The sequence below is a fragment of the Telmatherina bonti genome (genome assembly GCF_933228915.1).
Source record: "Telmatherina bonti genome assembly, chromosome: 2".
Classification (NCBI taxonomy): domain Eukaryota; kingdom Metazoa; phylum Chordata; class Actinopteri; order Atheriniformes; family Telmatherinidae; genus Telmatherina; species Telmatherina bonti.
In genome coordinates, this window is record NC_136620.1 from 31781051 (window position 1) to 31809013 (window position 27963).

At 38.6% G+C, this 27963-nt stretch overlaps 1 protein-coding gene across 1 annotated transcript; it reads left to right on the forward strand.

Moving 5' to 3' along the window:
* Positions 1–526: 526 nt before the first annotated feature.
* b4galnt3b (beta-1,4-N-acetyl-galactosaminyl transferase 3b) lies at positions 527–26150 on the forward strand. Its single transcript, XM_079260185.1, has 20 exons — positions 527–930; positions 6020–6075; positions 6201–6284; positions 12708–12803; positions 13266–13356; positions 13498–13598; positions 13689–13756; positions 16432–16510; positions 16650–16716; positions 16899–17033; positions 17160–17269; positions 18105–18205; positions 18476–18537; positions 18647–19880; positions 21247–21506; positions 21658–21811; positions 21923–21995; positions 22078–22231; positions 23195–23321; positions 24300–26150. Exons 1-20 carry the CDS (start codon positions 795–797, stop codon positions 24409–24411), a joined length of 3300 nt encoding a protein of 1099 aa, XP_079116311.1. The 5' UTR covers positions 527–794; the 3' UTR covers positions 24412–26150.
* Positions 26151–27963: the final 1813 nt, after the last annotated feature.

Here is a 27963-nt window from a genome sequence, read left to right on the forward strand (position 1 = left end):
TTAAGAAATGGTTTTGATGTCAATGTATTTAATCATCTCACTTTGTTTTCTAGAAATAAGTTATTTGACAACTCATAATCAGATTTAATCAGTTGTTATTCCTTTGCAAATGACAAGAAGCAAAAAGATGTAGTGTTTTGTCTTGTCAATTAAATTACATTTGGACTTTAAAACCATTCCATATAATTCCAGGCATGCAACAGGCAGATGGTAAAGCTTTACTCACTTTGTTATGCCACTCTTTTTGGAAGATTATATTGTTACTGAAAATACCAAGCAAAGCACTGTTTTACCAGGTTTTTAATCTGTGATGTATTATGCTTTTACGTGAACGGACTTGTAAACGTGTTTCCGCTTTGTTCAGGCTGCCTTGACAGAGTTGCAAACGAGGTAAAAGCTGGTGTGAGGTTTCACCCTTCATTGCGTTCTTTGTACCGTTTCGCGAGCGCATTAATGCGAGACGAGTCAGAGCAGAGGTCAGCACGCCAGCGGGGACGAGGCTCGGTAATCTGGAGCAACAGGAAACTCTTTTAAATATTTAAATGGTCGACAGTAACCAGTATAAGTTACCGGGCCATCCCAGGTTAGGGTGGGAGATTTTTCGCGGGATGAAAGCCACCCGGGGATCCGCGCACCGGGATCATTCAGGGTGCCGGTAGTGCGCTGCACCACCAGAGAGAGGAGCTGCGGGCGGCTGGTGTCCGCTCATATGGTGTGTCCGATCCCGGGCTGATGAAAAGGCGGGTGATCCGACGAATGAGTGACTTGGGAACAAGTTTTCTCCCGGATCCAAGATGATCGTAGCGTTTTTTCCCTTAAAGAAACTGCGGCGAAATGTCCGATATCTTCTGTTTGGGGCGATTCTGCTGGCCGGAGTTTTCGCCGTCTACCATGAGATGGTCGCTGCAAAAATGTGGAGCAGTAATATCAGTAAGTTCGTGGCTGGAAACTTGTGATTCAACAAGTGCTTGACACTTAAATTTGTGTTAGAAGCATGTACAGCTGTTTCATTTATAGTTGGCTCAACTGTAACGATGAAAATAGATGTGTCAAGATATAAACTTTCATAAATCTTTAATGAAAAGATGCAAGAGATCATACTCGGAGGAGACTGACAAGCCGAAAATACAACAACAAAACATAATTCCATCCTACATACATTTGCTTAGAAAAAATGCTATTGCTTTAGAAGAGCTGGGCGAATTACTAAATTAAAAGCTTCTAATTTGGTGTCTAATCTATGTACAAATGTAGGTAAACTAAGCCATTGGAACCATCTTTCAGCACACTGGGAATTGGTGTTATCCAACAAAATGCCCAATCATTCTAAACATATTTAGACAGAGTTATTTCTCATGATTTCTGAGCCAAAACTTAAATTTTTTATTAAAGTGTTGATTGTTGTGAGAATAATTTGGAGGTTTTCTTTTGAAAATGTTAAGAATGTAACTGAATGCAAAATGAGGTGCATCTTGTCCTGAGGTTAGCATTTGCAGTCATGTATTGCACTTCAAGGAAATTTGAGCCTACAGCAGGTGAAATACATGCCACACTTAGAGCCAAGAAGCAGTGGGTTGTGTGTGTGGCATTTTTTTTAGAGTGAGAAAGACAGTAAGAGAGGGGGATGGGGAGGTCAAAAAGTCAGGTCACACATATACTTGGAAGGGTGTCTCGTCTCTCACTCTGGGTTACCAAACTTCCTGCTCCTTTAACTTATTCACACATCACCTTTCCATCTGTTGCATCGTTCTCACTGTCTGTTATGACGCAAGGATGTCGCCACCACAACTGAGAGGATCAAGACGAAACAATCAAGAGTCAATCTGCTGTTGAAAGAAACAACAAAACATGAGGCACATGCTTTTGAACAAAGCATATGTAAAAGCATGCTAGGACTTTCCTTAATATGGATTGTTTCGGCACACATTCTTTGCTTGCAGCTCCCTTGTTGCATTGCTTTCGAGGAAAGGGTGATAGAAATTCTTGCAGTAGAACTTTTAAGTGCAATATGATGAAACCCAAGATCGTTTTCTGCTACATGAACTGTGATATTTTAGCTTGCTTACCAAGTGGCAGTTTAAAATGGCAGAAATGTTCTGTTTACTTGGAAAAAGTTTTATACAGTTAAATCTCATTAACTCATCCATTTTTTTTTTTTTTTTTTTTTTTAAAGAAAACGAATTTTATTTTGGTTAAGAGTTGGGTTTGGAAGTTGGGTTTTAGCTCAATATCCATTTTCTCTTTGGGGATTTAAACATAATTTTCGGTGGCGGAAATGTTTCGATCAGTTTTATCCATTTATTTATTTTAAATAAATATGAACATAAACAATTTTGTTAAATAAATGTGGTATTCAAATGTTTTTTTATTCAAGGCAAGCTATTTATTGGACTGGATTCACAGGTGTTTTCGACTGAAAATATGCAAATCTACCTATGGGTATGAATAAAATTACTTGCGTTAACTGACAAAGTTACCTACACATGCTCAGTCCTACAGGCAGTTCAGGATAAACATAACCTTAAATCCATGACTATGGAAGGAAACTGGAGCATTCAGACAAGACCTTTGGCAGCATAGGGAGCTGAAATCCAGAACCTTCTTGCTGTGAGCTTGCAGTGCTAATCACTGCATCACTGTAGTCATTCAGGACATGTGAAGAAATCACATTGTGGTAAAATAAGTTTATGTAACTGTTCATGATAATATAAAAGCAGGATGCAACTGACTCATTCAGAAAAAGCTTCAGGGGCCTACATGATATTTTACAGAAAGAAACAGTTTTTGTTTGGTTTGTCTTTTTTTTCCTTTTTTTGTTTTATGTTTGCACTCATCATTCTTATCAAAACCCCTCTAAGACCACTTAAAATAAAATAGTGTTGGTTTGACTCTGTGCATATAATGAACTTTTGCACCCTTTATATCTAAGACTCCTCAGTAAGAAGGATTCCAGATAGCCTTCAGACAGGTCTGTATGATAAACACGTAGATCATACATTCATTAGTGAGGTGAAATTGGATTTAGAGCAAGTATCTGATCAGTGCTCCACCCATCCACCTATTGCTTTTGCATGACAGGTAAATGTTTCAGAAGTTTAGACTGACAACAAACACATTAATCCTACTTGTCATCTTGAGCTCGTATGTAGCTTCTGGTTTTTATAACCACAGCATCATCTGACAATCAGCGTTTTAATGACTTTAAACATCTGTGCAGGGAATTCAACCTGAGTGAAATTAGCATGTTGCGTAATTGTCATGACTTGTTTGAATTACTCAATCGCAGGTGAATGGATTTTTTTTCCTATTTTTTTTCATTTTCCATGTTAAGTATGCTTATTTAAATTATTTTATTGTTCAAAGACTGTGTTATGGATAAAGTGATGCCATAGATTTTTTTTTTTTTTTTTTTTTTTAGTTTCTACCTGTTAATCTTCACAAACTGTTTTCATTTTGTGACCCTAAGCGCCAGTTTTAGTGTTTCGGTAACAAAGAAACAGACCTGATTCTTTTAATAACTTGAAGTTAGGGAATGGAGAACTAAATGAAACCTTATTAATGTGTGATTTAAAACTACAGTTCAGGGTCCTTCTGCTTGTTGGAAATGGGGGTTATAGATTTGCTTTTATGAGGCTTTAACGGGTTCATCACCACACCCCTTGACACCAAACTGCTTTAGACAGCGCATGTTGCTAGAGGATCAGTCAATATTTAAATTGCTGCAGTTCGTACATGTCCTGAGATTGTGCCTCTTGGATTCTCTTGTATTTATGAATTATCCTTTTGTTGAAATACAGAAAGTCATAGTGAAGTTCATGAGTAAAAAGAACAAACTATTTGTTTTATTCCCCTGCAGAAAGGCTCAAATGTTGCTTGTACCATCCCAAACAACATTTTTGACTGCTTTGCATGTTTTTGCTCTTCAGGATCTACACTAAATTTGCTGGTTACTGCCTCAAGCTGCTAATTTATCGGGACAAATTCGCATTAAGTATAAATTCATATTAGGTTAAAAAGAAATAAAATCTATCGCTATCCCAAAATGGTCGAATTACATCATAAGGCACTTAAAGTTTCCCGGGTGAAACAGTTAAGCTTTCACCTTATCTATGTTCAGGTTTTCGTGTTTGGTTGACTCTGCCTGCGGCAATTAAACTGTTTATTTAGTTGGACCGAGTCCAGATACTACCAGGAAGAGAATCACTGTTCCTCTGAGTTAAATGAAATATTTTGAATCATCTGAGCATATCGAGAGCTCCTTTCCACACATGTTGTCTTTACCCAGAAGTAATAGACCAACACTGGCATGCCAGTTTGCAGAATTCATATCAGAAGCATCACTGATAAGGTTGTGTATTTTTTGGCTCCAGAATTACTCTTCTCCGCACACTTCCTTCACGTCATTGCTGTGATTCAAGCTTGTGTGGTTTTTTTTGTTTTTCTTTAAACTTCCCTCAGTCTTGTTTATGAATTTGTGAAACTATTAGCTGGTGTTCTTGTTCCCAAAGCTTACTCACAGAAACAGATTTGCCTTTTCTACTTAATTATCTGAGGGTCTGAAGTTTTCTCTTGATCATTAACCAGCAAACATGCACACCAGCATCACGGAGAGCATACTTGACTTGCTGTGCAATGATTAAAAACAGGGTTTTATAAACCACTGAAAGCATAATGCACGGGATGCTTCTTGTCAAATAATGATTAATCCAGTTTTGGTTTGCAAAAGTTGAGGTGGTCCACAGCTGCCCAAGAAATGTTCAGCAAGTGTCTGGTTGCTTTTGAACTTTTCCAACTTTAGCTTGCAAAGTGTGTTTAACATAACGATAAACCTGCACACATCCTAGGGGCAACTTTGCATCGTAATACACCATAAATATATCTTTAAAGCTCAATGAACTAAACTTGTTCAACTTTTAGAAGCTGCGATTTGATCAGGACTCTTTGATTATGTAAACTGCACTGTTTCCTGTTGCTTTTGCATAGTCAGTCTCTTAAAAGATTCATAAGGGTGCAGAGGTACTTTCTGACTTTGACACGTAGTCCAGTAGAAACTTTTCTTTTTTTGTTTTATGCCTGTGGGAAGCAGCAATGCCAAATTTAGAAAATGGATTCCAAGCACAAAGAAAATGGTCTCTTCTGAAGTCATCCTCCACTTTGCTTTGCTTTTCTGCATCCTGTTAGGAGGGCATGAACTGAAAACATGTAGCTGCTTCACCTAATTTCACTAAATCACTGACTAAACAGATGAGGAGCAAAATCTGTTGAACTTAAGTTAGAAATAAAATAAATAAAAAGCTTCTTGCTCTTCTTAATCACCACTCTGGAGATCTCCACCCTGGTGATAATGACAGACCTTTGCAAAAACACTAACTACAGCTCAGTCACTGTAACCACAAGCTCAGAAAACACAGACAGCAAAGTCCAGTTCTCAAATATGCATTGCTGTGATTTGGGGGATAACTGTCCAAATCAGAAGGATTTATATTTCTGCATGTGCTCTGCTAGTGGGGCTGAGATTTTGCCAACACAGGAGGAGTGCTCTGTCGCGACGCCTCTTTGAAGCCTGTGACTAAGATGAGTTGCATTCACTGGTCAACAGGACTGAATTGGAGCAAAGTGGGACTCCTCGTGGATAGTGAGCCTCATTGTTCATGCAAGATAAACCTGTGAGAAGTAGATGGAAAAGCATCTTGTATCAGGGTACCAAGCCTGGCATGTGACCTCAATTTAACCATGAGGCAAAGAAATGCTACTGGGTGTTTGTCAGGGATTGTTTTTCAGTAGTTGTATTAGAACTCTTGTTAACTTTCACCAAAGCAGGTTGAGCCATTTATTTCCCAATTAGAATAAATTTTGTTTAAATGTAAAGTCAGCAAAAGCCAGTGTAAGAATAACTACTAAATCAACTTCTTTTGATAGACAAAAAGCTATTTTAAATCCCCAGCAAAATGTGCGATGGTGCACGTTGCCACAAAGTTACCCATCACTGCTCTCATCATTCTCTCTCTCCTCTTCTCAGGTATAAATCTTGATACTGATGGCAACAACTGGAGGAGAGTCATGCTTGACCAAAGGGTGAGCAAGAAAATGGAGGGAAAGAGAGTGGTAACTAATACTGAGGCGATGTAAACCTGTGCTTGTAGGGGGGGTGGTGCGATGGAAACTGAGCTGCACTAAACCAGGGTAAATGCATTTTCTAGGTGAGAAGGGACGATCAACCAGACTCTGTGGAGGATTCAGCTTCTTGGGTCTCCAGCTACACCCCACAAACTTGGAAACCAGAGGTGAGTATGTCTGTCTGTGCATGGCTTGCATGCTTAAGTACTCACTCTCACCTCCTTTGAACTTTGAATAGTCTGCCCGGGCATGCTCAGTTCCCTCCCAGCTCAGTCCATTTGCCTGTTTACAAGCGTCTTTCCTGCAACAGACTCCAGCTGCTTCCGCTGTTTTGTATTGGAGTCATCGTGTTTCCACTATATTAAGCAGGGCAGTGCTTTGGCCAGTTGCTCGCACCTCATGTTTCAAGTTAGGGGGTGGAGCTGCTACTCTGTCTGCCTGTATTGGCCAGTGTGAGTAGACTTCAGAGTAACATTTACTGTGATCATGTTTCTGTGTATTCCATTTTAGGTTTTTTAATTCCTCGCAGATTTATTAATCAGTTCCTTCATTCATTAGTCTATATATTTATTGGATATTGTTTAAATTCTACATCAGTTTCCATTTATGTTGATTCACAAACCATAAAATGGATTAACCCACTTTTATGTGGTAAAATGTACCATTCTTAACTATACATTGTTATTTTATTTGTAGAGAGAAACACATTCAGACCTGCACTGTAATGTATATTTTGGAAGTAATTATTTATATTTTGCTGCATTTTTAAATAACTTGTACATATTTTATTCATTTGTTGTTATTTCTGTAACAAAACACACATTATTTCTCATTTAAAAAAAAAAAAAAAAAGTTGCTGACCCTTTAACTGTGTTGACTGAAGTGATGTTACAGTAACCGTTCTTTAGGTGCTCTGTCACATGAAAACATTTGCATGAAAACGCAAAATACATTTACATTTCCTTTAACCATCTGTCGTATTCACACACCCCTCCTCTTACTCTGGTATTACAGATGAAATTTGATCGGCCTGTTTCATCTGCTCTTAAATAATTGCAAAACCCCTTAACCTCCACTATTTTTATTATTAAACACTCTTTTTAGCTGTGGGCAGTATCTGAGAGTAGTTGTTAACAGAATAACTGAGGGGAAAATACAAATAGCCACTGAATATGTATTCCTTGTAATGTTAAATAAGTGTGTGTATGCGCTTGTGTTTTTAGAAATCCATGCACATGACACGCAGGTGGTTGCCAGTTTGTCATTTCTCCCGTGGAGAAATGACAAAAGTTCAATTCAATTCAACTTTATTTGTATAGTGCCACTTCACAACAATGTTGTCACAGGGCACTTTACATACACATGTGCATCTTTGTATTCAAATTGAATAATTCTTGAAAGGTGATGAAAGTGGTGTAAGGTCAGAAGTACCCAGGATGTAGGCCTTATGCAGTCTGCGTCCCACATAGGGCTGTGAAAATATGCTTCATCCTGATACGATTTTGATTTTTTTGGGTGCCAATTCGATTGAAATTGCAATTCTCACAATTCTTTAATATTGCTGATTTTTATTGACTAAAAAGGAAAAAAAAAAACAAATGTACAAAACGTTATTTTGCTCGTCATTTTTCTTAATTTCAGTTAGGAAGAAACAACACAGTAGCCATGCCATCGTTCTGCTGCTTTAATGCCCAAGAAGACAAGTAAAAAGATCAATAAAAATAAATAAAAAATGACCAAAATTTTATAATGGATTATTGTTATTTGAAAAAACAAAAAACCTTTTTTTTTTTTTTTTTTTTTTTTTTAAATTTATTTTAAAATTGTGAAGCAAAAAAATCCCCATATCCGATTTTTTGATTCGATTTCCCACCCCTAATCCCACAGTGTTTTCTGTAAGCTTGTTGATTGAGACTCCTGCTATAACCAACAGACCCATGCGGACCTGGAGGTCTACCTGGTCCAGTTGTCTCCAGGTGTCCCCAAACACGCATTTCCCCTCCAGGTTTGTCATCTCCAGTTTAATTCCCTCATTAAATCCTGGTAAAAGTGCTGGAAACTTGCCTTAATGTTCACACAAGATGTTCATGTTGGCCCTGGTATCATCTTTGTGACATTTCCCAATTTTTCTTGACCTCCCCTGTCCTGGCAGGGATGAAGACCAGAGCAAGTCTCCTCAGGTGCCTGTTTTCTATGGCACAGAAAACCACTTTCAGCAAGCACATCAGTTAAACTTTTAGCAAAATCTTTTCCCACTGTGCGCAACATCTAATCTGAACCAACAAAAATTATTTCCGTGCACTCAACACATTTGTGTTTGCCCTTATCTGTGTAGACACACACACACTTGCAATGTAGCATCTGTGTTCAGTACTGTGAACATGTTCGCTCAGCGCGGTGAAGCGCAAGCAATGTGCCATAATTTTAACCAATCACAAGCCTCAGATTGAGTCATCTTGATTGGCTGCTTTGCAGTGCCCTGACTACGCTGTGAATGGTGTTATCCTGTGCAGATGGCGGTAACTCGTTTCCCGGTGTGTCAGCCCGGAGTACACGGCCCTGTGTCAGCCAACATGAGGGGAAACAGCTGATATGTTCTCTGTATGATAATGCTAAACTTTATTAAATTATATTTTTAAAAATTACATAAAAGATATTAAACTAACTGACCAACTTTTTGTCACCTGAGCAAACATACTGCCATTGACCATGGTGTGTATTGGGATATTTTCTTTTCTGATGACTGAACACAATGTGGATACCCTTTCATTATAACAATCTGTTTTGACCGGGAAAACCACAAGTGGAACAAGATTGACTGAAACACTCAAAATTTAATGAAATTGGTGATCATTACTTTTATATGTATATATGCACACTGTGGAGGATATCATAAAGTCCTGAAGCAATCAGATGTAAAACAAAATATTTATTTATTTTAGTGTTTTAGGTAGTAAATTGGCCAGATGTGACCCAAACACAACAGGAATGTTAATCTAATTTAATTTTTCCTTTTATATATTTTAGAAGTTTTCTTATATTTAGGAAAATAGACTCTTTTGTAAAACAAATAAATAAAGATAAAATCAAGAAAAGATTATTTTGCATGAAGTGGAATCTTCCTGAATCCTGAAAAGTGCTGTGTTTCTTAATCCTGGTCCTCGGGGTCCACTCCCCTCTATGTTTTAGTTCCTACCAACTCCAGAACACCTGATGCAGGTTAACTTCACTGCTTGCCAAGTTCTATGAAAACCTCATGATGAGCCATTGATCTGAGTCTGGTGTAATAAATTAGGGTTACCTATAAGACGTGCAGGGCAGTGGGGAGGACCAGGTTTAAGAAACGCTGGTTTAGTGAGCTCCTAAAAACAAAAACAGGGGAAAAAAAAAAAGAAAAGAACAGAAAATGTCAGGTTAAATGTTTGCATGATTTGTAAATCAAATTGTGCTGTGTAGAAATAAAAATATGCAAAATTAGACATTTTCCTACTGGGAAATTCTTGATAGACCAGTGTATCAGATTAAACTTGCACAGCCTGACATCAGGCTTCTGAAAGTTAAAAAAGAAAAACACATTCATGTTCATTTTCTGGATGGGAATTCTGTATCTGGCCCTTGCCATCTTTATTCTTTTTGACAAGGAAATGGCTATCTTTATAATATGAAGAATATGTCCAACTGTGTTGCAAGCAGAGGTGGAAATCACCTTTGTTTATAATCATTGGTTCCTGGTTAGATTTTATTTGGCTCAAAATGGCCACATCTGTTGGAGAAAGGAAGAAATGGAGGAAAAAGGAGACATGGGATGGCCCTTACAGAGAACAATGGATTAGCACAGCTGAAACACGATCTGCTAAATAATAATCTGCCATTGTGCCAAAACCAGATCTTGAGCAAATCTCTTAAAGGAAACACATGATGCAGCTTCCAAATGCATTGACTTGATGGAATATTATGTGCAGGAATAGATGTATAAATGTAATTGAATAAGAAATTTAATATTTCAAATAAATATAGTCTATTTGGGGCTGCACAGTGGCACAGTGGTTAGCACTGTGGCCTCACAGCAAGAAGGTCACTGGTTCAATCCTTGGCTGGTTTGGTCAGTGGCCTTTCTGTGTGGAGTTTGCATGTTCTCCCCGTGTATGCGTGGGTTCTCTCCGGGTACTCCAGCTTCCTCCCACCATCCAAAGACATGCATGATAGGTTAATTGGTCACTCTAAATTGCCCCTAGGAGTGAGTGTGAGCGTGAGTGTGGTTGTTCGTCTCTCTGTGTGTGGCCCTGCGATGGACTGGCGAGCTGTCCAGGGTGTACCCTGCCTGTCACCCAAAGCCGGCTGGGATAGGCTCCAGCTTCCCCGCGACCCTGAATTGGAATAAGCGGTTCAGAAAATGAATGAATGAATGAATATTCTGTTTGTCAAACAGGCAGGTCTATTCAACATTTATGTCATATAGAAATGAATGATTTTAAAGTCTGATGCTACAGTTCAAGGGGGCAAGCCCAATCCTGAGGTCACAATTCAGGTTTTATGATCAGTCAAAAGTGTCAGTTTGTTGTTTTTACAACTGCACAAAACCCATCATATTCTGAATCTGATTTAGGCTCAAACGTACATGGCTAGATTTGAGGAGTCATGGTTAAAAATTGTGCGTTTTTTAAATGTATTTGTTTTGTTTACAACCTCCAGTCACTTTCAACACCAGCAGTCAGTGTTCATGAGTCACCAACACCTCTTTGACCACCCTGTTGATAGTTTTTCAGGAAGAACTTGGATATGAAAGCTAAATTAATGGAAATGGTCTTCCTAGGTCTACTTTAAAATTTGGGAAGTTTTCAATAGTGCAACAAATACTATCCTTTTAATACTTAGCAGGCATGAATGCAAAGTGAATTATATTTTTTATATTCACTGACCAACCTTAGAGGAAGAAGAAGCCATTACTGGGTGCCCCTTTTATACCCAATCCTGACACTTTTACCTGCCACCAGTTAATCTGTTCATTGTAGGTTCTTCCAGAACCGTGTTACTTGTATGTTAAAGTGGAACTATTATGTGCATTTCAGGCTAATTTATTTTTATTTCTGAGCCCAGAAGGGCTGGGATTGATCGAGTTATTGTGACAAATCGCTTTATTTACTTCAGACTGACCCTCTCCGTAGGCTGTCAGATCAACCTGTGGGCAAAACGAGTGGATTGAGAATCTTCCGCATTAAGCCCCACCTCCCGCCAGATATAAGTTGCCACTGATTGGTCAGCTGCTCCGCACCGCAGGAGCGCACACCGCAACTGCTTTCGCCGTCATTGTAACATATCTCATAACAGAAGGATTAGGCTAATATTAACTCAATTAAAAAAAAACTAAACATAATGTCAACACATAGCATACAGCCCTACATGTTGGAACCTGAATCAGACCCTGAAAACAAAGTGGAAAACAGCAACCCACAGCAACGAATGCAGCAGGATGTCTCTCTTTGGTAAACTCACCAGCCATCGTTGGAAATAACTTCATCCGACGTTTTCCACCCGCCTGATGTATTTGTACATGCCCTTGTTAACCAGTAGAAGGTAACCAATCACCGAACCTTATCCCCCGGGACGTCACAATGATTTCGAAGTAGAAAAAACTCTCTAAAACAACGCGTTTTTCATCACCATGGAAACCGAACGGAGAGAGTGCTGGAACTCAAAACTCAAACATGCGTTTAGGTGATAAAAAACAGTGCCGTTCACATGTCTGATGAGGATTCAACACTGTAACACTGTAGAAAGCTCAGAAAACTCGAAATACCATAATAGGACCCCTTTAAATAAATTTAGCTGCCTTTTCTTTGCTTCTTTCCAAACTTGTTTCAGTGTGCCATTGGTTTTAAAGTCCAAATAAACTTTAATCATTCTTCTTTTTTATTTGAGGATAATCAGCACAACTAAAGTTCCAATGTCGAGCCTCGCAGTGAATGAGCTTCTCCGACTAAAGAAGTGGTCTTTAATGTTAGATGATGTACACACTGATGCAGTCCTAGGTAGTTATTTCACCGCCTTTTCACTGAACCCCAGGTTTAAATTGAAATGTGCGGTTGACGGCATCCTGTTTAGCACAATTGCTAATGAAATCTGATTAGCTTCTCGTGATTTCGACTCTGACGTGCAGTATCTTGTCACTGTTGCATTCAACACTAACACAGATCAGATAACATGGCCTCTTTGGCAGATATCATAGAGGTGTATGTTAAACATTTGTGCCTTTTCTGGAGCTCAGCTGCTTTATCAGTTTGATTGTGTTACTTTCTATTTATGTAATTTAGTCAGTTTCTCTACATTACTCATTAGCAGTAGCTTGTCCTTTTTTCTTTTTTAAAATGATCATTTTATGCAGACTCTTTGAAGAATACATAGTTATAAACAAGGGAGTTGTAGGGATTGGATGACACTGTGATGTAGTACTTCTGTCACTACTGGCGAGTGGCATCTAAGGAAGAGTGTGTTTGTTAGCTTTGTTTTGCTCAGCAGTGAAGTGGAATAGTTAGCTGTTCATCTGCTGAATGTTTGTGCCATTGCTAATACTCTTCTGTCTCTCACTACAGTTTAAAGGACAGGCTAATCTGCATGTGTTTGAAGACTGGTGTGGCAGTTCAACAGCTGATCTGCGCAAGAACGTGCACTACCCACTATATCCTCATGTGAGTAACACCACTTTGTTCTCAGCCTGTTCAGGAAATGATACAATATGCATGAGGTAATAGTGACAGAAAACTTTTCCAGTTAGAACACATTTTTATATTACTTCCTACTTTTACAAACTGTTACTTTTGAGATGAGGTATTTAAGATATTTTTTATGTAATAAGATGGCATCTGAGTTTTGTCATGTTCCACACCAGACTACATTACCAACACTCTTGTGTACTCTATCTGCTATGTATCATTTACTCACATATGAGTAATTCTATGATCAGTTGACTGAAATGCACCCTACATTGGTGTTTTATGGTGCAAAGAGGACATTCCAGCATGTATGCACTCTCACACCTTCACTTGTTTTCACTCAGAGGTACATTCTACATCTGCATGCAAAATTCTAATGTTTCTAGTGTAATCCCTGCTGAGCCAATGAAATCCCTGAATTTGCATTTCTTCTTTCAGTCCAGGACTATGGTGCAGAAACTGGCTGTGTCTCCTCAATGGACCAACTATGGGCTCAGGATATTTGGTTATTTACATCCATACACTAATGGTAGCTAATTTATTTGCTGATTATTCTCTTTTTAATTTAGCTGTTGCCTGCTATTTCACTTGCTCTTTTTCTACTTAATCATTTCCTCATTTCACTTTTTTATTAGTTTTATCCATGATTCTCCCTTTCCCGTTCTCTCAGGTGACTTTGTGTTTGCTTTAAGCTCTGATGACAACTCTGAATTGTGGCTTAGCACAGATGACTCCCCTGTCAATTTGCAGTTGTTGGCGTGGGTCGGAAAGGTATCTATGCTTGCTATCTCCCTATGAGTTTGTGGTTTTGTCATAATTGTCTCTGTTTTATACATTTACATGTAAATTTTTCTTCTGTAGACTGGCACAGAGTGGACAATCCCAGGTGAATTTGAGAAGTATGCCAGTCAGACCTCCAAACCAATTGGGTGAGTCCAGACTGTAACTAAGTACAGCTAGTAACGCAGATATTTTTTCAACTGAAAATTTCAGGAGCATTTATATTATATTATTTTATTTTATTTTATTCATAAGGAATCATGTACAGTTTCAAACACGTTTACATTTGATGCATTGAACCCTCAGGCTAATTTACATCTGCATTTTAGGACAAAATTAAATGCAGGGCAAAATAAAAACCATACAAATGCCATATAAAGTAAAAACTTTACATCCAACACAAACATACATTTTGTCGCACCATGAGAAAATGCCCAAGGTTAAAGGTATGATTGATGCGTTCCACTGTGTATTTGCATGTAAAGAAAAGGTATTTGCCCCAAAGTTGTCTGGCAGAAAGGTACATTACAGTTATGGATGGAGGCCATTCTGGTGGATCTTGCAGAACTGGCAGAGCGACAACATATTTCAATAAACATGCAGGGAACAGGCTGTTTAGGATTCCATATGTTAAATTCAACTTTAAAAATAGTGCAAAATTTACAAAACTCAGCTTATTTTCTGAAGATCCCTGCAATTATAATACTAAAATGGATTTGTATCAAATATATTTATAGCTTGGGTTCACATGCAGCTCAATACATCATTTGTTTCAGCCTATAGTAATATTTTAACTGCAGTGTTAATGTGTGCTTTAGTATTTATATTAAGATCTTTCTTTTATTGTAGCTGTGTTTTAGTAGTTTTACTTGATTAAAGGATCTGAATACTTAAATACAAAAAGAAAAACAACTTCATGTGCAATCTGTAACGGCTTCCTAGGTTTGCTGTTTTTGCTGAATTCTCATCTTTATACTTCTTTTTAAATCACTTCTTTGTTAATAGTTTCAAACACATGTTTACATTTGATGCATTGAACCCTCAGGCTAATTTACATCTGTGTTTTAGGGCAAAATTAAATGCAGGGCAAAATAAAAACCATACAAAAGCCATATAAAGTAAAAACTTTCCAACCAACACAAACATACATTTTGTCGCTCTACGAGAAATGCCCAAGGTTAAAGGTTTGATTGATGCATTCCACTGTGTATTTGCATGTAAAGAAAAGGTATTTGCCCCAAAGTTGTCTGGCAGAAAGGTACATTACAGTTATGGATGGAAGCAATTCTGGTGGATCTTGCAGAACTGGCAGAGCGACAACATATTTCAGTAAACATGCAGGGAACAGGATGTTTAGGATTCTGTGTTCCATTTAAATTTAAAAATAGTCCAAAATTGACAAAACTCAGCTTATTTTCTGAAGATTCCTGCAATTATAATACTAAAATGGATTTGTATCAAAGATATTTATAGCTCGGGTTCACATGCAGCTCAATATATTAAATTAATTAAAACAAAAAGAAAAACAATTTCATGTGCAATCTGCAACGGCTTCCTCGGTTTTCTGAATCCTTATCTTTGTACTTTCATCTTTTTAAATCACTTCTTTGTGGACAGTTTTTATTTCGGCTGTCAAGCTGACTGTCTTTGCTGTATTTTAGTCAGGTAACTAAGTGTCGTTTCTGTGATAAGAGCCTTTTGATTTGCTGTGTAGTCGTCATCTGACATCTTGAACCCTAAGGGCACATTAGTGTCTAACAAAAAAATGTCTGTGATGAGAGTACTAGATGCAGGTAAAATTTTCCCTCCCAGCACCATTGGAGTGACAAGGCTCTCCCATTAGCACTCCACACCTCTCAATCCTAATACCATTCTCAACACATATGCTTATTAATTTTCCTCTCTGATTAATAAAGTTAAAAAGTTTTGAAATTACCAGAGTTAACAAAATGTTACCAGTTTCGGCCATTCGGTATGAATGTTTATTGGAAAAAATAAAACATTATTGATCAGTAAACAAACCAAAGGCATTAAACGCAGGTTTTGTCTCATTGTATTTAGTCCATTTTATGTCACAGTGTAAGTTTTTGTGTTTGCATGTAAAAAATGACACATTGAATTGTTAACTTTAGATTGGATCTTATTTTAACAATAATCTACAGGGGAAAATCTTCAAGGATAGAACAGCTATAAGATGAGTAAGCTTTACAATAATTGATTTGTTTGTTTTTTTGCATAGATGCATTATAAATGTATCAACATCAATAAAAATGTTCAGCAAAAACCTTCCAAGACTATTTCAAATATTTAGGGATTATCAGGGTATTTTACCAGCACTTGAGTGGCTTCAAATACTTTAGAGGATTTAGTTAAAGACTTGCTGTTTGTTTCTCAGGCGGTATGTGACCCAGCTTCCCCATCATGATTCTGATATGATTCATATTCACGCTGGCCACAGATAACCTGCTTTTGCAACTATGCAACTAAAACAAGAGCCTAGTGGTTACGATCGTATGAAATTTTCTGCAAGTTGTTATCAGTTTTCACACGTCTGTCTTTTTGTTAAAAAAACATTAAGTACAAAAACAAAATACAATCTTTTTATCGTCTTTTTGTTATGGTTTACATATTATGTTTCACAAATGTAACTTCTGCTTTTTCAGTGACAGCCGGCTGTTATTGTGACTAAAATATCTATCATTTTCCCATACAGCCTGGGAGCAAAAGATCCTGCATTTATAGCTTCAAGGTTATATCTGATTGGCCAGTTAATGTTGGTGTGACACTCTTACAGTCCTTAACGTGAACCTTGAATGTCTGACAGGCTGTCTGCTCAGAAAAGATACTTTTTCGAAGTTATCCACAAGCAAAATGACAGAGGGACGGACCACGTGGAGGTGGCAGTAAGTACTGTGCTCCCTCTGTTTTCTCAACTCTTGCCGCTGGTTCTGGCTCTCATGCTAAGTCTGTGCCCCTTTTTTGCTTTCAATGTGCGTATTGAAGTGTAAGAGGCATGCAGTTCTTTGTTTGTTTTCCCCTCAGTGGAAGCTCCTGGGCCAAGGCTTTAGGTTTACGGTTATTGACTCAAAGCACATCTCTCTCTATGCTAGTAAGTACACACGTCACTCCAGGTGTCTGAAAAGACGTCAAACACAGTAAAAACTGCACAATCCGAAACTGTTTGCCTTCATTGCTCTGCGTGGCTGCTCAAAACTGCAAGTCACAGGATTCATTTTGCAATAAACATGAAGCGTTTGTTTTATTCCAATGCCCTTTGGTTCTGCTTGACAGATGAGTCTGCTCTGTTGATGAGTGATGTTGCTCACATACCACAGACGGCTGCAAGCCACAAAGACGCCCCCACGAAACGGCGCAGTGCTGCTGCAGACATGCTGAGGGACGACGCACGAGATACACTCTACAAAGGTGAGACTTTGCTACACAACTCTGTTTCCTACCGTCCCGGATGCAAGTTTGTAGCAAGTAATTTCCTCTTACTTGCTAAGCTTAAAGTAATCATTACTCAAATCTGCCTTTTGTGTTTATTTGCAGTTCGTCTGATAAACAACAACTTCCTGCAAGGTGTTCTCCCGGACTGCTTATACAAACCTAGCTATACAATCAAAGACTATCCTCTGCAGCGTTATCAGGGGCTGCAGTTTGTAAGTATTTGTATTACTTTTCTTTTGTAAATCACACTTCTTCTGGCTAAGTGTCAGATAAAATAAAATCTGTTTGTACAAGTTGTTCAGGGAGCTGAATGGAAAAAGTCAGTCGTCACTTTATGCAAATTATTAATGGCATATTTAAAAAGCATTTCACAACAAAATAGGCGTTTAGGTTATTAATCTACTGGGGAGGTTCCTGGTGAAGTCAAACTGTGTTAAACAGTCAGGACATGTTTTTCTTTTCATATTATCGAGCACAATAACATGTATGATGTCAAAATCTGTTGAACCAGCCATGTTTGTCCCAAGGCATAGGTATTGGGAAACTACTTTTTTTTCTTTCTTTTTTTTTTAATATGTTAAACAACAGTTTTGTCAGAAATTTAAAGTCTGACCCACCCTTTATGAAATAGCCTTGTCATTTTTTCAAATATCATTAATATTTCTGAAGAAAAGTTGACTGAAATTGTCATTTCAGTTGAAAATAGTCTTATTTTTAAATAGTTTAAATTTGTATGTGTTTATATGATTTTGTTTTTTAAACAAGGCACTTTCTTTCTACTATTTACATTGGACTATTTACTAGACAGACATGTCCAAAATAACTGCAAGTTTAACCATATTTTAGTTCAGATTTTTCCTTCTAATCTAAAAAAAATGCTGAGTTTACATCCATCTTGATCCCTGTTATCCATCTGTGTGTGCTGTTTATATTTTAGCACATTTCTGATCCATGTGGAAGGATATAACCTGTATTATGTCTCTTTCTGGTTTTAAACAGCAAGATGTCATACATTTTATTGCATGTCACTGTGTTTCATCACTCCAGGTCCACATGTCTTACATCTACCCAAATGACTACACCCGGCTCACACACATGGAGACGGAGAACAGCTGCTTCTACCCTGAGAGCCCTCACAAAATGAAAATGTGAGACTTTAAGAGAAAATTTGACGCGCTCACTTAGAATAAGTTTATAAACAAGTAGTTTTACCCTTATACCCCTGCCTTGCCTCAGCTGTATCACCAACAAAGCATGCTCTGTTTTCAGTGTTATTCAGTCTGAAAAGTCTTTTTTTTTTTTAAAGCTACATCTTTTTTTTTTTAACGTTTTTTTTTTGTTTTTTTTTTTGCCTATGATATTTCTGAATTAAGTGACTTCCTGCATGTCTCTAAACAATTTTGTGTTTTGTCTTCCAGATTTGGTTTCTCTAGATACATGAAATTAGACCTTCAGAGTACGCGGGACAAAAGAAATGCAGGTAGAAGTATCGGGTGCATTATTTTTTCTACTAAATGCAAAATTAAGTCACATGCATTGTCAAAACCATGTAGTTTTCTGTTACTGACTCTGCTTCTGGTGAATGCCAGATTTTGGTTTCCAGAGGAAGAAGTCATATTTTGACGAGGATGACAACATTGACAGAAAAGTCTATAAGCAAGAGAAGGAAGCCAGGGTGAAGCGGATGAGCAATGTGCTTTTCCCAGACTATGGAGATGATTATGACGATTATGTTCAGAAACGTAGGCGCAAACTTTTCTCCTTGGTCACTCAAGATACTAACCACACTCTGGACAATTCCACGGATAAAATCCTGCACATGCAGGAGTTTCAGATGGGACCAAGCAGGGTAACGGTGCCACAGCCTCACTCAAAACCAATATATCGTACCGAATCTGTGCCGTCTGTGCCAGTGAAAACCTCCAATTATCCAAAGCAAAATGGGATACAGTTAAAACAGGAGGGCTCTGTTAAATTAATAAAATCAAACGCAAAGTTAAAACAGAAAAAGAAGCCAAAAGTACTTTTTCCTAAGAGATCAGAGCAGATGAACCCATTAAAACAAGTTGATAAAGAGCAACTTCAACCAAATCAGCAACCAACCGTTCCATCAGAGCAACTCGGCTCTGAACTGAATCATATTCAAAGGATTCATAAACCTAATTCTACCCAAAACCAGAGCATCAGACACTCTGAGCTGAAAAGCCCAGAGAGGGATGTTCGCCTACCTCCAAGAAACACGGTGGCCAGTCGGTGGAAGTTAGTTACCAAGGAGAAAGGGCTCCACCTGGCCAACACCAAGCATTTTACCACTCTGAGGAAAGATGCCAACCGCCTCGTGGTAAGGTCAAGTCAAGCGGAGCCAGAGTCTAGAAGAAAACGACAAGAAAAAGAGATAGCGACGAATATCCCTGTACAGAAAGCTGCAGAAAACCGCGTACATAGAAAAAGGCTGATTTATCCTGAAAAAGTGGACCGAGCGCAGTCAGACACACGAGTAGTCAGGGATCATTCATGGAAGAAGGATGGTGTTATTAACAAAGGGGGGGAAACAAAGAAAGACACATGGGAGGGGGATGACGAGTCTCCCTGGGGGCAAACAGGAGACTTTGTGGATGATGAGGATCTTACTGCGGCGCCAGTGTTTGACACGAAGGTCAGTTGGAACCAAACCTTCCAGGTGAACCACATGGACCTCCAGGCACATCGCTCAGATTGGATCGATCTGCGTTGCAATGTCTCTGGAAACCTGCTGCTTCCCCCCACTGAGGCTTTGCCCCTGGTCGAGGCTTTTATGGAGCATCTAAATGCAAAGCATCATGGGTAAATCTGTGAGCCTGTGTGCAAGTATGTGTAACAGAGAAATATATACTTAAAACTTATTAGCAAAGCATTTTTAATGCAACTAAGTTAAATTCTTCCATTCATTTTATTAAGTGCTTAGTCTGATAAAGGGTTGTGGAGAAGCTGGAGCCTATCCCAACAATCACTGTGTGAGAGGCAGAGTACACCCTGGACAGGTCCCCAGTTCAGCACTGGGCCCACTAAATTAAACTATTTTCCTAATTCTTAAAAGCATTGAATCTGTATTTTACTGTGATGGTTTAACCAGTAAAAAAAATTCAACTTATTTTAACTTTAAAATTATTAAAAATTTGATTTACTTCTCAATAATTAGAGTTTTGTACACTTTGTTTTTGTTAAAAGATCAAAATGAAAGTATATTGTTTAGTGTATTTTAGTTTCCAGTGGAGGTTAAAACGTGGATTTTTTTTTTTTAGTTATCACAAGTGATAGTGTGTGTGTGTGTGTGTGTGTGTGTGTGTGTGTGTGTGTGTGTGTGTGTGTGTGTGTGTGTGTGTGTGTGTGTGTGTGTGTGTGTGTGTGTGTGTGTGTGTGTGTGTTGTTTAACATGCACATGGATTTAGCTAAAACAAGTTCTGGTTTGAGTTAAATATCACCAAGGATTAGATTAGTATTTGATTTTATTCCTTATTTCCTAATTTTAATTCATTAACAATTAAAATTTTATTCAGTCTTGATTCAGTTTATGATATTAGAAATACTGTAATAGTTTTTCCTTGTTTGTTTGTTTTGGAGGGGTTTGTCCTAAATGCCTGTTTCTTTTCTTCATAAAAGGCAGCTAAATACTGGAGTAGAATAGAGCTTTGGCTGTAAATTGTATTTACATAATTAAAACATAATTTAGTGGACTTTTTTAAGACAATGCATAGATTTATTAATTATTTAAAATCTGACGTTTTATACTGTCCTTTAAATCATATTCCAGTTTTAAGTGCTATGCTGTTTTTTTTTTTTTTTGACAATGTAGAATATGGAAGTTATCTAAACACCATGCACTATCCATTGAACTATGCACTGGTTACAATGACCTACACTGGAACCTATGAATTTTATTTTAAATTTGAGAGTTATTTCCATCGCCCAGCGATGGACTGGCGAGCTGTCCAGGATGTACCCTGCCTTTCGCCCAAAGACTGCTGGAATCAGTTTCAGCTTCCCCGTGACCCTTAATCAGACTCGGCGGAATGAGTTATTTCCATCTTCTCTGTTCTTCATCTTTTTGCTTTCTGCATCTTGTACACACATTTATGTATAGACTGCAACTGTTTTACAGCTTGCCTTGTGTTTTTTCTCTTTCTTTTTGGGTCTCTGATTGTCCCAACAGGCAGTTTACATTGGAGCGTGTTGTTAATGTAGTAAAGCGTGTAGACGGGTTCCAGGGAAGCAGATATCTCCTGGAGCTGGAGGTGAAAGATGCCAACGGGCAACTGCTGCGTCTTACACACTACATCTATGCTCTGATCCGCCACAGTAGGCATCGCAGCAGGGACTTCGGTTTCCAGCGACCAAAGCCACAAATTGTTCTTTGCAACCCAGTGGGCTTCCGCTGGAATCCTTCTGCAACCGTCCACTTCATCGTACCAGGTACGGTACAACCTTTAACGCTGCAGTGCAGTCAGACTCAAATTCAACTTTCACCAAACTTTTTTTTTTTTTCTTCCTCTTTCCAAGTTTTCATCTGTGTTGATGCTCCTTAATGTTCTAGTCATGTATTCTGTATAAAAATCCTTTTCAGTGAAAAATCAGGCCCGCTGGGTGCAGCAGCTGATTGTAGACATGGAGCAGCTGTTCAGGGAAACGGGAGATGCAAACTTTAACCTCATCATCACAGACTTTGAAAGCACGGACATGGATGTGAAGGGGGCCCTGCAGAAATCATCGCTCCCTAGGTGTGTATGTGTGTTTGCATACGGATTTTTTTTTTTTTTCTCTGAATAAAAGCTTATATCGCAGCATTCATGATGGTTGTATGCTGTCATTGTGCATGTGGAACGGAGCAGGTACCAGTACGTGAAGCTGAGCGGGAACTTTGAGCGTTCTGCTGGTCTGCAAGCAGGAGCCAACCTCATAAATGTGAGAGCAGCAAAGTTACCTGAAATGTCTGGATAGATCGCTTCACTCTGATTTTCATCTTTCGCTCCATACTCTCCCTCAGGATGACCACAGCATTGTGTTTCTTTGTGACCTCCACATCCACTTTCCTTCTTCAATCATTGACACGATCAGGAAGCACTGTGTGGAAGGCTACATGGCTTTTGCTCCTATAGTCCTCAGACTGAACTGTGGTACCACCCCACTAGAGGCCAGAGGTAGGAAGAGAAACTTCACATCTTTATCATGGTTTTCCACTAAATAAAGCGTGAATGAAAGAAAATCTACATTAAAAAATGTTGGCAGCTTTGAATATAACAGTATTTTTGTCGTTCCATCTAAATGTCACCCTCTGAAGTTTCACTTTGGAGTAAATGGTAAACAAACCTTTTGTTTTTTCCAAGCATAGCTTAGTTCCCGACTTACCAGGACTTTCCTGACTTACAAGTTCTACCCTGCCCTGACTTCGTTGTTGCAGTGTTGCATGTCTTTATGCCAACAGGAATGCTTCAGCTGCTTAACTTTTACAGCTTTACTTTATTGGATAAAAGTGCAAATCATCAGTCACATTAGAATTAGAACAATTTTAAAGCCAGGTTTTTTTTTAGTTTTTTTTTTTTTATCTTGAGCAGACCAAGAGGACGAACATAGAAAAGAGAGGATACTCACATCATTTAAATCAAGTTACGTTTTTGTGTTCTGACAGACTGTAGTGTAAAATTCCCTGTATTTGTGAGCTATTCTCTGCAAAGAAACTTGTTTTCTTTTACTTCTTTGTTTCCTCCAACCTGGTTTCTAAAACCTGTTTTTCCCAGTTTCTCAATCAGCTGAAATAATCTTTGTAAATGCAGCCTGAACCTGGGTGACTGCAGAAATGAAGAATAGAAGTAATAATTGCTTGTATAAACAGTTTTGATTCATTCCTTATTATGTGTAGCAAAACATATTTAAACACCCTGCTGGCTGCAACAGTGTAAATAGCCGACCACATCTTGTGTTGTCAAGCCGCAAGACGTGATGCGTGGGAGTTTTTGTTTCTAAATCATTCTGAAACAAGAGCAGAGGACAATGTAAGATGTGGTGCTCAACACAAAAGATGCAAGTAGCTAAAGAATAGGATTAGAAAACTGAGTCTTTCTGAAGATGAAAATCATACGTGTGATTGTGCTGTCTGCTTGCAGGCTACTGGGAAGTGAATGGCTTCGGCTTGCTGGGGATCTATAAGTCTGATCTGGATGCTGTCGGAGGAATGAACACCAGGGAATTTAGAGACCGCTGGGGAGGAGAAGACTGGGAACTACTTGACAGGTATGTTCCTCATTCCCTGGTGTCTCAGATAGAATGGCTTCTTATTTGATTTTTATGTTGATTGATTTGTTCCTAATTAAAGTTTTGAAGAAAATCTAATTATTGTCAAAGATGCTTTTTGCATCTTTGATCCCTGTTGTTGTGTTTCATGTGTACACAAATAAGAGTAAAATATTTCAAATGTGAAAATATCAAGCTCAGGCTGCTGCTGCCGAACAAGAGTTTGACTTTTTATTCAACTTGGAAATATTTCAAATCCCTCTTTGACTCATTGGCAGTGTGACATGCATATAAATACATGTTCATACACGAAGCTAGTTTCGTTGCACCCAAGTAATCAGTTCGTTACATAATTCTGTTGTTGTCATGTGGTGCATTTGACGCTTTTATCCAAAGCGATTTACATGTGATAAGTGAACAATTAACCACAGCAAATGACCTAACATGCATGTGCTGTGTATGGGAGGAGGTCAGAGTACCCAGTGAGAACCCAAACCTCCCTCTATGAGGCTCGAACATGTGTGTGTCCGCAGTGATAACAGCGTGCTGCCAAATTTAAGCAGTTATTCTTCTCTCATATAAAAGCATGTTTTCCATGTCTATAATATCAGCGAACGGTGGAGGCATGGAAATGCATATCCACACTTTCATCTCATATATCAACTACTGTAACGCGGGCTACTCACTAGGACAAACCGGTATTCTCATGTTGCCCTTCTGCTTAGCCCTCCACACTGGCATCCTGTGACTTACAGGGTCCAGCTCAACTGACTTATCATCACATACAGAGCCAAACATGCACCCACTTATCGCTCTGGTCTCATTTGCACACATACAAGTACACATTCACTCAGGTGCAATAACCTATACCTGACCTCTGCCCTTCATTCCTGTTTGAAGACTTGTGGAGACAGAACAATTGACTTCACTCCCTTTAAACCCTCTAAAAGTCTCATCTTCGTCTGTTACCTTCTCCAGGATCCTTCAGTCTGGACTGGAAGTGGAAAGGATCTACTTGAAGAACTTTTTCCATCACTATCACTCCAAACGTGGCATGTGGAATCGACAGATGTCAACAAGCCACAGGTGACCTTGTCGCCTGGTGCCACACTATGACATCACCATGGTTACACCCATGGCACCCGGAGCACTTTAGGGCCAAAGCCTGACTCCTGATGTGTCTTAGCAACACCTGCTGAGCAGTGGAGAATGGGACGTCAGATTGGGTACCATCTTCATTCACTCAGGGTGGGATGCAGGTGGAAGCAGTAAAAGTCTTCACTAAAGACATACGACTGCTCAGAGTTTTTCACTGGACGTATTTCAGGCTACTCAGAGGGTTCTGGCTGGTGAGTCCCGCAGACTGGAAGATTCTGTATGTGAAGATACTGCTGTGCACAACGTTACCCTGATCTGCACTACAGGTTACAAGAAGAAAGACTTGATCCAAAGACAAAGTGAACTTAAAGGCACACTGCAGGGATGCACACACACACACACACACACACACACACACACACACACACACATAAAAGGGCCCTGTATTATACAACTCAGTCTTGCACATGAGTCTGAACTGGAAAAAATTATTTTATTTGTGACAAAATAGAAGTAAATCTATTTTATTATTGACTTTCTAAATGGTAGACGTAGTCATTTCTGTCATGTTATAAATTACAGAACAGTTCATGTTTATTAAATCTGTTCATTTTTAGGTGGGGTTTTTTAGTTTGTTTTGTTTTGTAGTTGTTTTATTTCCTGTCACCAACATGTACCTCAGTTTCCCCAATTTGTTGTTTCTGATTAAGGTGTTGTCTTCTCTGCCGTGAATGTCCTTCAGCTACAGCGGCTTGTTTTTACAGAGAAATGGGGAAAAGTCTTAATGATTAATTTTTAACTTGGGGTTTTTCTTTTAGTTTTTATAAAGTGACACGCTAAGGCGGATTATTTTGTTTTGCCTTGTGGAAAACGGCAGTTGTTGATGAGAAATATCAGTGATTTGTAGTTCTGACAGTATACTAACCCACTGCCTTTTTTCAGCTATATCAAGTTGGAGTTAAGAAGTTAGGCAGACTTCTGTTTGTTTTTTGGTCAAAGCTTTAATATGATCACCTGGAAAATCTGCTCAAAGACGGCATTATAGCCTGTCATCGATTTAATGGTAATGTTACTTAATGCTCTTCTCTTTAAACTTCCTGCTTTACATGAAATGTGCTGTATGCTTGTTTATTTTAATTTTTGTTTTTTTACTGTCATAACTAGTCAAGGTATTGGTCAGAAATAACATTGATGTATTATGTGATCGAACCTCTCCATTACCACCAGATGCTGACAAAGTGTTCTACTTGATTTTCAGCAGCCCAGTGATGATGAAGAGGTTAAAATGAGAAAAGTCAGCATTTTTCTTACTGTTCACATTCCAGTCAGTAAAATATTCGTGCCTTGTTCAGACTTTTCAAAACTGACCACGTAGTGATTCACTTGTCATGCAGGATGTTGAAACATTCAGTTCTTGGCTGATGCCAGATTGAAGCTGATTATGTGTGTGTTTATAACGCTGCTGTGATCATAATTTTGTTGCTGATTGTTCTGTTTTATGATTACATTTTGCCTTACTGTTTTATTCTTTCTTTTATCTTTATTACTCCTCGTTGCTTTTTTATTTTTGTTTTTAAATCTGCCTTGTTTTTATTTTTTATTTAATATTCTGTAGATGATCTCTTTATGCTGGAAATCGGTCTAAGTTACTGTAAAGTTCTGCAGTCTCCTCTCAGGGACGAGTTTCACTGCCGTGCCAAATCTGAGAATTAAATTTATTTTTAAAAAGTCTCTTTCATCATTTCCATGTCCCGATCAACAACAAAATGTGCCCTTTTCTGAGTACTGATAACTACTTGATTTTTTGTTCTGTCTCATTGTACTTTCTGCTTCTCATTTGGAGTAACACGCAACACAGCTGGATAAGACAAGGTTTTACTTCTTTTATCATAAATCAAAGTTTGTGGCAGATTTTCTATCCACTGAGGAAGTTATACTCTCCTGGTCTGATTATCCTAAATGGCTGAAGTACATACTTGCTTTTGTGAGTGGTTTCTGGGTTGTGGGGTGCCTGACTTGGACATCAGGATGGGTGCTGGTCTGTGTTGCGTGGCCATTTGAAAGGGGCTGGTCTTCCTGGGCATTTGGGTTACTCTTGTGCTCCTGGAGCCCCGGGCTCAAGTTCTATCTCTCTCTGGGGGCGAGCACATGTCAGGCTGGTAGCTGCCGTCCCTGGCCTCCTGGCTGGGGCCTTCTTCTGCCACCTTCTGGGCCAGTGTGTGGTTGTTTTTTGATGGGCTGATTGGAATTCCTCCTCTTGGGTGGCAACTGGCTTTTCTGACCTGGGGGCTCCCTGTTCATACTCTGATATTTGCAGGTGCCAGGTCACATTTGCACAATAACTGATCGCTATTCATGCCTGATATTCTGCTCCCACTTTTACAGGCCTGCATGCTGAGACAGCGTTGTCCAGTGGTTTTAATCTCCAAGAATTAAACTTATGTTCATATTTTTTCTTGTGATTCATAGTTTTCTTTCCCAGCTTGTCTTCTTTTGGTAGGATCCCAGTGATTGTCAGCTTTGATTCTTGAAAATATTGCAAGCGCTTTTACTTTTTCTTGACAGTTGTTGCAGCTGGTTGTCTGGTTTTTCCTGTTTTGGATTATAAAACTGATGCTGTTGCTGTGTATCCTTCTCTTTTGCTTCTTTTCACTCTTTCACTCTTTATTTTCTTTTTCCCCCTTCCTCCCCTGTCAGGGTTTAGCATTAATGTTAATTATGTAAGCTCATCAGTAGACACATTTAAAAAGAATTATACTGAAGCTATCAAGAGGGTTCTTACATTCATAAAGCACCTCTTTGCAAAGCAAACTTCCTTCGGCACAACACAGCAGCCAAGTCATCCTACTTGCTATGACATAAGCATGTTTATTTGAACTTTATGAATGGTAATACAAAGTTTTCTGAATTAGTATAATGGAATATAACAAAATTTAGTGTTTTGATCCATTATAGTGCATTTTAAACATGTTACCAGGAATAATTCTTAGCATTTCATGAAGCAATGTCATGCATTGTAATGTCTTCTGAATGAGCATATGATCCACAACGGGCATGGTCGTAAACTGTTACTAAAACTGTTGTAGAGTTGTGGACCATGAGGACAGTTCTGATCTTTGGCAACGGCAGACTAATAATGGTACCATAAAAATTCCAATCTGAGTGTACTCTGGCATTTAGATGGTCACAAAACTGTATATGTACAGATGCTTCATGGCAGTCTCAAATTCTTTAAGGGTTGCTGACTCTATCCCTTCACCCCATCATTCAACCTCCTGACACACTAATGTCAGACCAAGGACAACTGTTGGTGTGTGTGACAATGTTTACTGTTTATAAGCAGAGAGGAATTCATTCCAGACAAGAGAAAAGACTAAGTATATCCTTGCCCTGACAGAAAATATATCTGTTGGCAACATTAAGTCAACAGTATAACTTAGCTGAGGCACTGAAAAAACAGCTGTGACACCTCGATAACTGTGTAAAGGACAAAGAGTTCTGCAATTACAAACAGAATTCTTTACTATATGAGGACATCATGCCT